Raw genomic sequence first — 14,811 nt, forward strand, 5'->3', positions numbered from 1 at the left:
AAACCTTACTTAAAGGTTTAAACCTTAAAAGGAAAAACTAACAAAAACTGCAAAACAACCTAAGACTGGCAACAATTTGCTTTGCCAGTCAAATGGGCTTGAAATTCTAGCTCTGCACAAAAGTCCTTGGAGATTACATCACTGGCACTTCCACAGTTTCTACTGAAAAGCAAACACTTCTTGCACTTGTGCTTCCCAAAACAACCAAGAAATTTCCTCAAATGACTCGCTCATGGTTGTAAAGGATGACAGCAATCAGAGGGTCTGCAAAAGTTTTCTAAGTTTTATTAGTGAATTACTCACTTGGCATGGAAATTGATACCAGTTAGTCCCTGACCTCCTACATAAGCACATAGCAGGGGGTTTTACAGAAAGGAGTAGGGTGAAAGGAAAGAGAGAAAGAGGAAGAGATTATTTAAATAGGGACAGAGAGGAAGAAAGGGAGAAAAAGAGATCACTAGTCCTGGCTCCAGTGCTATCCAGCTGATGTGCCCAGGGTCCCGGGCTTGGTGGATACCTTTCTCTAGCTAGGTTTTCCCTGCCCTAGAGATGAGTTTATCACTTTCTATACACATTAGTTATCCTGCAGTCCCTTCTTCTAAACCTTTCTGGAAACAGGTCAGAGAGCTTTGGGGTCTTTTTGAAAAATGTACACCCACTCCTGGACCACACTCCTGTGCTTGTGCTCTGTGTGTTGTGCTGATGTCCAGCAGCCAGAACAAGGATGTTTGGCCCAGGAAAGTGCTGCCCAGCCCCTGTATGGCCCCTTCATGACACCACCGGTCTTTGGCTGGCTCTGCAGCCATCCAGCTATCCATATTTGAGACACACATCAGCTCCTGCTCTGCTAGGCTTTGACAGCGTCATCAGTCTGAACAGAAAATGAGACTTTAAAACCAGTGACTTTTCTTCCTTTATGCCCACTGCTGACAGACAGCAATGAATAAATGAATATAAACCTCCAACAACCCTTGAAAGAGGACTCAAGCAGCACTCTGTATTGCCATACTTCCACAATCACTACCCTGGCAGAAATTGGCACTGCTTCTGTAAAAAGAGGTCACTCTTTCCTCCCAACACCAAGACTGTGTCTCATGCAATCACAATGGTTTTCACCCTAAAAGGTGAAACCATTCCTGGGCCCTTGTGGATGAACACAAACACCTCCAGTGTCATGGAGTCAGAAACAAAAAGGGAAGAACAAGTTCAACAGCAACATATCTTTAGAGTGATTGGAAGATGACAGTGTTAGTACCACTGCCTCTTGCAATATTTATTGGTGCTGTCTTAGATTTCTAAAACCAAAGGAGGGAAATGTCATCCAAGGTGTCTGTCCAGTAGCAAAATGACTCAAGACTGCAGTCTCCAAGGGGGATGCTGGATGCTGAGGACATGGATCCCCTCTGACAGGCTGTAAAGAAAGAATCAACGACTGTTTCTCATGCTGGCAATAGATATTTATTGTCATTTTGGAGACAGGTTACCATGTGTGTATCAGGACTTCAGATTAAAACAAACTGGGATTATAAATGCTTAGCATATGCCAGTAGAAATGAAATGACAATGTGCAGCTCACCTTCGTTTGGTCTATTGTTGCATGTGTCTCCCCCACACACTTTAAAAAAAATAAATCTGAACATCTTTCCCTTCCCCTTCATTTCAGCCTCAGAAAAAGAAATGACCATCTAACTGGATGTTTTACTAGCTTTACTAATAATCTGCTAGCAATATCAGAACATTCATATTGTTGATTCTACAACTTCAAAAGGAAGCAAAGCTTTACAATGTTCTTCCCTCACATTACGTGGCTATTGAGTCCAGCTTTAAAGACTGTCTTATATTAGTTTTATTATGCTGCAAACCTTCAGCACACAGACTTTGCTGTTCCACACAAGCTGCAGCAGTGCCAGGTCTGACAGTCTGTGCAAAAGCTGCTGCAGTGCTACAAATTATTGAACACCCTTCCTCTCCATCTCTCATGTACTAACAAACATCTTCCATTAATAACAAGTTGCAAATGCTGTCCCCAAAAAGGGAAGAGAAGGATGAAGATATTTTGTGCTTTCATACAAAAAACAAAAAACCACCCAGGAAAAAAAAAAATCCTTCAACGCCAATCCCCCACCCAAAAAAAAGCCCAGGTCAAAACTACTGGTTGCCCATTGTCCCCACCCTCCCCTAGCTTTTATAAGTCACCATAAAACAAATGCATACAACTTATTGTACAAATACAAAGCTGCAGGCATTCAATTTACAGAACATTCTGAAAATATTTCAAGCATAAAAAGTACACTTGATAATTGCAAAAATAAAGTTTCACTTTTTAAAAAAACATTTTGATCAGAGCTCAAGCAAAACATTTAAGCTTACTTCAGCCTACTTCATCTTAAGCTCCCTAAGAACACCATCTTCAGAAATTAAAAACAAAAACCTCAGATTTTTGGTGATAAAGTAACTGACCATGTCTTCTAATGACGAGAAATGGTATATACAACTATGGCACAGACCTTAAGCATCAGCAACATATTTCAGCCAAAAGTAAGTCAGCAAGTGATCTGAGTCATTCTTAGCATCACACAGTACTCATTACTAAGAACCCCAATCCACCAAGAACAGATATCAAGTTAGATTGGTATAAATGGAAGGAAAAAAATCCATGACATCAAATAGGCTCAGTTTTTGTCACTGAACTTTTTTTAGGCTAAGTTTCACTAGTGCAAGACCATTTGTTTACCTAATTAAATGAAAGCTCATAAATGTCACAATTTAAGAACACTCATACAAAACTATTTTTTCTTTTAAAAAAGTGCCACATACCATACTTTTACTAAAAAAGTTACAAACTAATGGAAGACTGTCTGTCTCCATCTCTTGTCAACAAGGAAAGGCCAAAGTGATTCTCTGATCCCAGCTCGAAAAGGCGTTCTCTGACCTATCCCCAGCATCTCCAACTTGGAGCAGTCCAGCTGAGCATTCTTCGGACGAAGAGCACCCACAACTGGACTATCAGTAATCTAAAAACAGAAACAGGAGACAAAAAAACCACCCATGCCAATAAATAAACAGAATTAACAGAAAAATTCTTGTACATGTACATTAGAACTTTTTCTTCACAGCTTTCTATAGAGGTATGGTCACCTCCTCCCTTCTATTTTGTGGGGGATTTTTTTGGTTTGGATTTTTTTTGCTATTTGCTTGTTTTATAGTTAACTTTATTTCAACTCATCATGCCATGTGAACTGGCTTAAGGCAAAATTTTCTCACTCTCTTTACTGCTACTATTTGTGTTTTTCAACATTTATTTATATTTTCACTCTGTGATTCACTTGTCATCACAAGGTAAGGAATGTTCCAGAACGTAAACAGAACCATGTCTTGATCAATATGAAGACAACCATGTCTCGATGAGAAATAGAGTTGGGCAGAAAAAATTAAGACTAAGCGTTCTCTAGTGTTTTTCTTCCATCTTCCAAGTCACATTTCAATTCCAGTGTTCACCAATTCTGAATCCTTAGAATTTATTTTGTACACAGGTAAAATCTTCTTGACATGTTATATGCCCATCACATTGCCAGTATGTCTTCAAGAGCAGTCTCATGTGGTGTTATATTTTAGTTGAATGGTATGCTCTGTCTCACCCCTGGAAAATGTATGGTTTATTCCAAGCCTGTGATCCTCCCCTGCAGTATCCTGTGTCTGTAATCCCACTGGCCCAATCTGCTTCGTGCCCACTTCGAATCTCCCTGTTCAGTGTGCCGGGGGACGCTTCTCCGGTTCTCGATCGCTCTCTTCGCCAGCTCTCCTGGCCAGTGCTCTCTCAGCCCCTCTCTCCCCCTCAGAAACCATGCTCCCTCCTGGGGGTATGACCCCCAATAAACCCTCATCTAATGAGCACCCTCAGAAGTCCTGTGGAGTCTCCTTGCCTGCCTGCTGCTACCATCGAACTCACAGCCTTGGGGGGAACCCCCGGGGGGTCCCCCCCACCCTGAAACGCGCCACTATGGTCTCAAGTGTCAATAAAACTGCAGAAAAGGTGTTTTAAGCAAAGCAAAAATAATTTGCAGTTCCTGAGTGCATGTTCTCAGAAATAAATCTGGACATTGCACAGCTTTTACAGAGCCCTATCTTCAAAGTAATGTTCTATCAATCTAACATGAAAGTACAGATTTGCTTGTGACTAAGGGGAACTGTTCTGCAGAAATACCATTGCACTACAGACTGGGAAACTGGTGTCTGACTGACTGCGCAATTTTCCTAATTCAGCAGTTCAAAGCAGCTGTTTTTTTCCTGAGCTTGATACCAGCAGCCCCCTCAGCAACAGAGCTGCTGTGCTGGACATGCAGAGCCTGTCCTGAAGAGGAAGCTCACTTGTATAGCCAGTGGGAGATCTGCTACTTGCAATGATCAGGCACATCTGTCTGCCTACACGTCCAACAGAACATCACTTACTGGTCTCAAGTGGCTGCTGGGAAGGTTGAAAGCATCTGCAATTGCACAGGCCATCTCATACTTAGTCATCTGTTCATTGCCAGACCAGTGAAAGGTTCCTTTTATTGATGGGTCCTAGAGAAGAAAGAGGAAACACAGATGAGAGGAAGCATTCAGCTGGCCCTCAGGCTAATTCCTGTGCAAGAACTGGGCAGAATTAGCATCCAGCAAGATCCTATCTCAAAAGGCATCTTCCAGCACCTCAGTGATGTTCTAGAAAAATCTGTACGCTTTCACAGAACACCTGACCAGGAACAGAGACTGGAAACTGGTGTTCCTTCTATCTGACCTGACTTCACAGACAGTTTGTGTCCTGTAAAATGAACAGGAAGGAAAGGAGCTGCCCACCAACCAAGCAAGGTCAAAGAGCTGGGGAGGAGGATCTCAGCTGTTCTGTGATGTTCACTTACTCAAAAACAAAGTCAAAAGGCATCACACACATTCTGAATGTTAAACTGCAAACCCTGTCCAAGTCCAGTCCATGTTTTCAAAGTTACTGTGTGAAAATCATGAAGGTGGCTGTTTGTTGTTTGGTTCTGTTACCTTGCAAAGATGGTAATCTGAAGGTGCTGTGGTGAGCAAGTACAAGGAAGTACTTCAGTCCAGAGGCATTGTTTGGCCACTTCAGTGTTGTTAATACAATAAACACTGGCACCTTTGAGAATTACATTCAACCACATGAGTTTTTTAGTTCAAACTAGCAATTTGTGAAAGGCATATCAGAATACGTTCAGCATTTCTAATTCTCTCCTCTATACCAGAAGACACAAGACAACTTTCAGAAGTTTCTGTCCAATCCCTTCAACCACTTTTGTTTCAAAGACCACAATACCCTCATAGTCATGCACAGGTCCTGTAGTATTACAGCCAGTTCTTTCCTCCTTCCCAGCATTGCAGAAATGCAAATAATGCAGGTGATGTGCAGTTCTCAGCTGCTCAGAAGCAAAGCTGAGAACTCTGTTTTTCCCTTGCAGAGGTTAATTTCTTGTCATTCTTACCAGCATTCTCTTCTCTGCTAGTTGTCTGCAAACAGCGGCTACATCCTTGACATTGGTAGGAAATCTCTGTTGCCAGTGGTCCATGTTGGCAGATTTATTACTGAACTGCACTTTATCAAACATAACTGTCACAGCACTTTCCTCCAGTCGTTCCACCTCCCCATACAAGACAGGAATCCTAAGTACTGCAGTTTCTAAAAGAGAGAATATTTTAGATCATGGGTGGGTACTGATGTTGCAGCAGAATCTGAAAAGTGGAAGTGTTAAGAAATATGCTGATCATATTAAGCATCTACAAATCACAAATAAAATGCAAGCAGTATGTTAGCTCATGGAATATAATTTTAATTTATATCAAAACCACTTTTTAAACACTAAGATTATAGATATTATTGTATTATTATTTATTTTCATTTATACCATTGATTTCCAGAAAGTTAACAAGCTCTCATTAATTGCATAAAGATGCCTGTTTGTGTTAGAATAAAAATTTAAAAACCCAACTACTCTGTGCAGTTACTCCAGCACTCCCCATCCTCACTGGGTAAGAGCAAGGAGAAAAATTCCCACCAATCACAGGTCATCATATTCAGACATAAATTACCAAAATTTTTCACCCATCATGCAGAAGCTTCCTGTAAAAAGGAGGATATTATTTATCAAAAAAAAAAAAAAAGAGACATGAACCTTGAAATAAATTAAAAGCTTGACAAATAAGGAATAGGTTCACAGAACACAGTAGTAAACAATATTAGATTCCAGGACAGTGATTTGAGAAATTAACAAAATGCAAAAGAAGCATATTTTATGATGGAATACATCATACTAGTCTATCTCTGTCATGAAGACTCAAAAAGCCTCTGAGGAGTAATCCAAGGCTACGACAAATTACTTAAAAGTAATAGTTTTGCTGAAAGAGAAAACAAAAAAATTGGACCTGAAATTAGAAACTGAAGTCATCAAAAAATCGCCATTCTTAATATACTTGGAAGAAAATGCTATAGCTATTGGAGAGACAAACAGAAAAAGCTAACACAGAAATTAATCTCACAGAGAAGTAAACCAGAATAAGTAATTAGTCAAGAAAAACAAATAGAAAACCCAACATGACACTGATTTCCTGCTGCTCTAGATGCAGTTATATGGTCACTCAGCAGATACGCTTTTCCTCTCTTTAAATACTAGTTGAAACATCTATGTTTAAATTGCTTTAGAAATATTCATTCTTTGAGAAGACAACTACCTTCCTTTCTCAGCTCTCTGGCATGTGGAGAGGATCAGCCTCATGACTGACAGCTCCGAGGACCTCTTGACACTTTGTAGTTCTATAAGCATGACTTTATTCATATACATATATATTTATAAGCATGTACTCCTTTCTAACCAAAGTAAAGTATCTTTTTAAAAAAAAAGTTAAAACCACTTACTGGAGATTTTTGCATTTTACAACAGAAATGGACAGGGCAGTTCTCCACACAGCTACAGATTTGGCCAGTGGAAATCTACCTACACCGTATCAGCAAATCAGTGGTTGGAACACCCTTACATGGAAAATACTTGTATTCCTATGAATCAAGAGAACTCATATTTTCAAACTCTTTACTCAGCACCACCTCAACACTCCTCCTGCTAATAATACCACTGCTGCAACCCACTGCTGCCTGACAGATCCTGCTCCAAAAGGTTACGAAACCACTTCAGTGCTGAGCTGGGGGAAGGGTCTAGCAAGAGACCCACACATCCTTGGATTTGGTAAAGATTTATCCTCATTGCCAGTCTAGAATAAGGAGCAAACAGCATCACAGTCAAATTTGGAGACTGTATTTAATCTAGAGGTGGAGTGAATAACTTATAATTTAAATTTATTTTTACTTAAATGAGACTTTTCCTATCAAAGTATTTTTTTACTAAGTTTCTTTCTTTTCTAGTAATGCCAAATCCATCATACACAGCATATATTTACTTACTGGAAGACCATCACACTAATTTGTCAATAGCTTGGTTCTCTGGTAGGGAAGCACAGAACCACAGTGTGAGTATCAGAAGCCTCTTCTGCATGTGTACTGAGATTACTTTTTTCAGATTTTTGGATAAAATACAAGTGCTTCTTTCCTTATAATCTGTAACTGGACACTGACAGTGCACTCACTACCTAGAAACAGCCAAATCTCTCTTGTATACAAGAAATAAAGCTTCAATTAAAGAGAACATGTTCTTTTCCCTTAAGTATAATTTTAAAAATTATGTTTGTATATTTTGTGTGCCAAATTTTCATTAAGAAAAGATGTAAACAATTTCTTTTTAAATCTTGTTGTTTAAAACCATAAATATGTTATTAACCCTTTAGAAAGTGTTACAAGCAGGAACCTGATCTGTGCAGGTGAGTAAAACCAAAATGGGTCGCCTGTTGGTATCCATAATAGAGCAAAACCCAAAGAGTAACAAGACTCCATGTTGATTTGAGCTGTATTATTACTGAGTCACAAGTCTGGTTTTCCTTTTAAGTAAACATACATTGACAACACTTGCAATGCATCCCCATAAATTACTGCAGCTATATATTGAATGAAGTATTTTATTTTTCCTTAGGAACAGCAGATTCACAATAGACAAAGGCTTTTGAACGTCCATCAGGGAGAAACAAATAACATGAATGAAGATTGGAACAGGTAAGAAATAAAAGCTTTAGTCAAGATATAACCAAGAGGAATTGCTCATGAGCAAGGAAACCAACTCCTAATCACATTCTTCTCTGAAACTTGCTTCCATGGTTTTGCAACTTTATTGCTGACTTCAGAGTCTACTAAGCTAACATAAAACTGAGTACAAATAGGAAAAATAGAAAGCCTGTATTAAAAATGGTTGAGTGTCTTACCTTCATTGTTTTCCAGAACTGCCTTTTCACCCTCCAGTTTGGTTTTACCATATAAATTCAGGGGATTTGGTACATCAGTCTCTTTATATGGAGGGCTTGTTCCATCAAATACATAGTCTGTACTAATGTAGATCAGAAATGCTCCAACTCCAGCTAGGAAGAAAAAGTTTATAGATAATTTATATTAATTCATGCCTTCTTTGAAATCCCAATGGACCTTAATATCTCCCAAGGACCTCATCTCCCATGCACACTCATGCTGCTCTGTCAGTTCCCTGATCCTTCACGGAGTTGTGCACAGTACTATTATGGAAAACAGATCAACAGCACACTGATGGCAGAAGTGACATTAACACTTGCACTATTTGTACTGATGTCCCTGTATAAACAGATGCAGGATTTTGACCAGACACCAAATCCATGAGATGGTCTCCTTACCTGCCTCCTTTGCTAAATTTGCTGAAGCAGCCACATTGAGCTGAGAAGCAGCCTCTGGTTGACCTTCTACAACATCTGGCCTTCTCTCAGCAGCACAGTGCACTATAACATGAGGCTGGAAATTAAAGACTAATTTTAAACAACCAACATGTCAAGAGATGGCAGTTGCACCCTAACTCTAGTGATGACACCCCTCAGGCAAAACTAAGTAATAAAAATAGCATTGTTATTTTTAATTCCAGCATTCCGAGGAACACCTTTTCCTTAGTATCTTTTTACAATAAAATCATGCTGTTTCAAGATACGAAAAACATTTATAAATAATCGTGTAATTATGGTCTTCAGTGGCTTCAATCTTACAGCAACTTTGAAGTTGTGGGGATTTTTTTTATTTTTAACTCTGGATAGTAAAATATATATATTAATATAAGATAGATCTCTCACACACACAGGGGTACTAAATATTTTTTGGGAAAGCTATTTACACGTGGCTTACTTGACATTTGCAGATTATTAAGATGATATTTACTATTTTATAGAATGGCACCCTGGATCATGTATTTCAGGTTTATATATTCCTCTTGGCACTCAGACTGAAAAAACAGGGAACACTGCACACTAGTTCTACACACACTACACAGAGTTACTGCTGTTGTATTTAAATATTCCTCCACTTCCCCAGAACTGCCTATTGACACATTACTGAGTCAGTAACTCAAAAGTATCTTTTCCTTTGCAGTGTGCTGGCACGTACAGCTGTGCCTGCAGCCTGCCTGTGGTGAGCACAGCAAAGGCCAGAGCTGTCTGTACCTACAGAGCAAACCTCTGCTCTGGGTGGGGCAGAACATGCACTTTTGTCAGAGCTCTGCCAAAGCACCAGCCCCACTCACACCCCAGAACTCAGCAGCACCATCTGCTGACTACTGCACACATGAAGTACCCCTCCCATCCACTTTATACTCCAGAAACGTACCTGAAAATCATGGATAATGTCATGAACTGCAATAGAGTCCAGAAGATTAATATGTTCAAATCTGGGCTGAGCTCTCCTGTATCCACAACCAACTGTGTTCCAATTATTTTCATTGAATTCTTTAAACACAGCTCTGCCAAGAAGTCCCGTAGCACCAGTGATCAAAACTCGTCTACTGGGAATATCAACATCTTCCTAGGGAAATGACAACAGGAAAAGTTTTGTTTCTACTGCAATTTTTTACTGTTTTTTTTTTTTTTTCTTGAAAAGTATGCAAAACTATAGTCAGAGGCTACTGTATTAAAAAAGCTTCTCCTGAGTCTTTTGGAGTGCCTCATTCAACACCAACATCTGTGAGGACAGCACTGCAGCCAGTCAACTATTTAAAAATATATTCAAAGGTAATGAAAACAAAACTTCAGTGAGAAACTCATTTACTTCTACAACAATCCAAACCACTAGTGGAGACAGAATTTTAAATTCATTCAAAAGCTGGTAACTTTGTGCAATCTGAAAGGGGGGAACTAACTTCTTTAGAAAATAGACCCAAAAGATGTAACATACAGGGCTCAAATCCTACAGCAAATAATTCTGGGTAGACTGTGCCTGTTAGAAGCTGCAGCAATACAATTTAACTTACTGTAGTAATTAAAATCTTGAATTTTATTATTAAATAGAGGGGTAATTCATTGTTATTCAACACAATAGTCTAATAGTAAGCCAAACTGAGATACAGATCTCTTGTCAATTTTACAAAATCCATCTAGAAGCAATTTGACAATTCAGCTCTCAATCTGTACAACAGACTAGAGCTGTACTTCAGCTCCTGCACATTTTGGTATTTGGGACAGCTGTGAACATCAGCACACATGGACTTCATCCCACCCCTCACTAGAAAATGAAGTTTTCAAGACAGCAAACATAAGATCCATGTCTGTCTCTGCAATCTTTATTTTCCTTTAATGCTTTCCTTCTGTATTCGCCAAGAATAAACACAAAAACTGCCAGCTAAAAACAAAAACGAAAGCATATCTTTACCATGCCTGTGCAGAAAAAACTTCGGGTGTGCAGAATCCACAAATCTGGGATTTCCTGACCACTTTACACACAAGGACGATTTGTGACAAATTACTGTAATTCTGTACATCACAGAATGCTTTCTGCTATGCAATCTCAATAGCCCAGTAATTTCTAAGCATTGTACCAGGCTGCTACTTTTTGACTGCAGCACAGGAAGCCACAGCAATCACTCCCAAATTACTGTCTTTCACCCATGAAGTTACAAAGCTTTTGTTCCATAAGGGTATATGCAGAGGGGCACGATGGAAACAGCCTACCCAAAACAATTGTTCCAAGTTCCCAGCACAGTGCATGCATTTTTCTCAGCTCTAAATATCCTGATGAAGGCCAACTTATTCCCATTAGTACTAGATGAAAATTAATAATTTACATCTGGACAGTTGCCTGAAAATAACAGACTACAGGAAGTGACGTTTTAAAAATTTACTTATATCCTTACATTTTATCTGAGAACACAAGCTGGTTTACCATCTTTAAGGCTACCCAGGATTCTCTGAACAGCATGAGCAAGAACATGTAACTACTATTTTCTTCTGTACTACTTCTCTTAGCAAAGTCTGCACAGTGTCACAGGACCTATGATCACGGCTTCCACAGCCAGAGGTGCCCCCTAATAAATATCCAACACTTGCTGCAGATCAAAGTCTAAAGGCTCTCTAAAAATATCACTGAATATCTTCAGTAAGCAGGAAGTGACCAACCCAAAACCAAGTGTCATTTGCAAAATCTGATGTTTTAGAACTTCATTCACCTAAGTTTGTTTATTTTACATACCATGAAGCGGATGTTACATCAGCAGCACAGCTTGAACTGGTCACAAACCCAGCTTTCACCAAGCACAGCTTGCATGCTACTGCTGCTTTCTACAAGACTAATTGATTCCAAGCGATTCCAGTCACTTTCTCTGAAAGATGGATGGATGGTTCTCATAAATCCAACACCAACTAACTACCAGTTTGAACCTCTTCTTGCCACAAGTTTTAACATTCTGGTGATACAGAACCTGAACAGATGAACTCTTGCCCTGCATGCTGCCTTGCTCCTTCACAGGACATTACCGAGCTGCAGCAGCATTCCTATGGTCCTCTAACACTACTGAAACATGCATTTTTGAGGTTTATAATGAACCATCCCACTTAATGTTATATGGTGTCCATGTTAACCAAGATCAACAAAAAACTATTGTGTTTAGAAGTCTCAATTGACATAAAAAGTCACAGCATTACTGGATTTAAAAATAGCATTTATGAGACACCAGATCACTTTGCAGACAGTACCAAAATATAAAATAACAGCATAACTTATAAAAAGAACAAAACATGATACATTTCAAGTTGAAAACCAGAAACGGGTACTTTTAAATTTTTTTCAAAAAGCTTTTCAAGCTTTATATTTTTATTTAGAAAATCATAATGAACTGAAAACACCAATTTTAAGGAATGGCCACCAAAACCCGGAAGCTACTGGTGTAAAAGATTTGCAACATAATTCGATGAGATCCAAGTCACTACAGGGAAGTGAACGTGAGACTGAGCTCTCTCACTTCTGATATGCCCTGCAGCCACAGAAAGCAAAAGGCAAAGCCTGGAGCTTTCCGAAGGCTCGGAATGACAGGTGAACCTACATTCGTGCTGCCAGAAGTTCTTCTGCCCCTCCCTACACGCCCAGTCCTCATTTCTGCGGCAGCTCACGTACACCTGTGGGTCACCACCGACCCCGCCCGGGACAGCGGGCACGGACGCGCCTCGCAGAGGAGAGCTTGGTTCTGTGGAACCACCGCACACGGTCTCCATCGCCGAGCCCTTCCCCGAGCCTCGGGCCCGCCGAGCGCCGCGTCCCGCTGGCCCTTCCGGCGGGGCCGTGCGGATACAACAGGACCCAACTCCCGGAGCCCGCGGGCGCTCCCAGCCGCGGCTCTCAGGCACCCGCAGCCCCGCCGGGCGCATTCCCAGCGGCCGCGGCCCCCCGGGCCCGGCTCCGCCGCGAACGCGTCAGCGCTCCGGGCCTGCCCGCCCGGCGCCGCGCTGCACAGCGGCCCCGCGGCGGGCTGCCGGCCCCTCCGCCCTCACCTCCACGAGCTCGCAGCGTCCCGGCGCGAAGCGGATCCTGAGCTCCTTCTCCCGGCCCACCATGGCGGGGCCGGGCCGGGCCTGGCGCCGCTCCGCGCCCGCGGCTCCCGGCGCTGCGCGAGGGAGGCTCCGCGCCCGTGCCCAGCGCCGCGCCGCAGGGGGCGCCCGCGCCGCGCCGCGCGCCCGGCGCACGCGCCTCCCGCCGCCGCGCGCTCATTGGCCGGGGCGCCCCGGGGGCGGGGCCAGGACGGGCATTTAAAGGGACAGGCGCGGCCCCGCGGCCGGCCCGGGCGCTGCGGGCGAGCCGGGCAGCCGAGGGGAGCGGCGCGCCCGGAGCACCGCGGGCACCGGGCCGCCTTCTCTGCTCGTGTTCACCGTGCTTTAAACAGTAACAAAAGGCACTGCGTTCCGTTTAAACATCTGACCACACTTCCCCTTTTGAAAGTGTGAACTGTCTATTGTCAGTCCTCATTTGTGAAAACAAAGTGGAACCTCAGAATTAGACCAAAATATCTTATGATCCTGCATATAGCTCTGTCACGTGTTCGCTATAAATTACTTAATTCCTCGTTTTAGAGTAGAGAAAAAGAAGCATTTTCAATTGCCTTCATCCAGAGTTTGATGTAAAAGCAACTGGTAAATCCCACAGAGGAGGGGTTGTTTTTGAAAGAGCAATCACTGCTTACAGTACTCCTCCTGTATGTATCATTACATGCTTACAAGGTGACAGATTTGATTTCTTTTTCAATAGAAAGTTTTGAAGGTAACAGGATACTGTGTACAAAGTGTTACTGTACCATTTCTGACCCACAAAGGCAGAGACTGTGCCTAGCAGAACTGATGTTAACTAGATGCATGAACACAACTGCGTAAAACTCACTGCAGCTACTTCACACTCATATCTATGCCAATGAATTTATTTCAACTTAACTTGATTAAAATAGTTTTAATTGGAAATACTCAAGGAAGAAAATCAGAAAAGTCTACCAAAATTTAATAATACTAAAATTTTATAGGATATTGTAAATTACCTTTATGACAAACAACTAACATTTAAAGGACAAAAAGGTGTATATATGTAAAAAAACTAAACCACTTCAGCCAGTTTCTGCCTTCATGAAATACAGATGCCCCTTTTTTCCCTCTGTAGCAAACTATTCACATTAATTCCCTTCCATTAACCTTAGAATTCTATTTCAAAATATCAGTAATTGATAACTTGAAATCAAGAAGAAGACTCTACAAAGAAATACCAAACTGTTTAGCAGCATGGAGGCAGGAACTCCTAGTACACCTGATGTCACACCATCTCCTCCCAGCAAAGCTTGGAAGAGCTCCTGGTGCATTTGAACAAAAAGCATGATGGGGAAATTAAAATTCTGTCTTCCAGGCTCAGAACAAGAGAAAAATAGCAAAAGCATGAACACTGAAATCTCAAGCTACCATCATCAATCAGCCTGTAAAATAACTTACCATCTTTGTCACCAGAATAAGTTAAATTATATGCAGTTTTTTTATCTTCATTATATAATATAATCTATTTTTTCCTCAAATATTTACCACAAGTTCTGTAGTGTTCTACCTATACTTTCAATTTCTTTATTATTGTTACATCCACTTTGTGAAACACTATGACTTAACAATAAGAATTGTACTGTTGTCTAGATCACAGTCATTAAGCATTATGCATCCCTGGGTGATTAAATGAACCACTCATTAAATAAACATTTCAGACTGTAATTCACAGAGACTAAAGCATAATTAAGTCTCCCTCTCGCCTCCCTGTTTGCTTTTCCCTTGATTTTGTAACCAGTGTGGTAGCAACCTGTTAATGCAAATACGCAGTGCCTTACCTGCTCCATTTCCAGCAGCATTTCGGGCACTGCCAAA

General features: G+C 41.1%; 1 protein-coding gene across 1 annotated transcript; it reads right to left on the bottom strand.

Moving 5' to 3' along the window:
- Positions 1 to 1,435: 1,435 nt before the first annotated feature.
- MAT2B (methionine adenosyltransferase 2 non-catalytic beta subunit) lies at positions 1,436 to 13,083 on the bottom strand. Its single transcript, XM_068205657.1, has 7 exons — positions 12,922 to 13,083; positions 9,773 to 9,967; positions 8,800 to 8,914; positions 8,362 to 8,514; positions 5,487 to 5,680; positions 4,450 to 4,563; positions 1,436 to 3,014 (listed from the first exon to the last, which is right to left on the bottom strand). Exons 1-7 carry the CDS (start codon positions 12,982 to 12,984, stop codon positions 2,844 to 2,846), a joined length of 1,005 nt encoding a protein of 334 aa, XP_068061758.1. The 5' UTR covers positions 12,985 to 13,083; the 3' UTR covers positions 1,436 to 2,843.
- Between the last annotated feature and the right edge of the window lie 1,728 nt (positions 13,084 to 14,811).

Source organism: Anomalospiza imberbis, chromosome 15, assembly GCF_031753505.1.
Source record: "Anomalospiza imberbis isolate Cuckoo-Finch-1a 21T00152 chromosome 15, ASM3175350v1, whole genome shotgun sequence".
NCBI classification, from domain to species: domain Eukaryota; kingdom Metazoa; phylum Chordata; class Aves; order Passeriformes; family Viduidae; genus Anomalospiza; species Anomalospiza imberbis.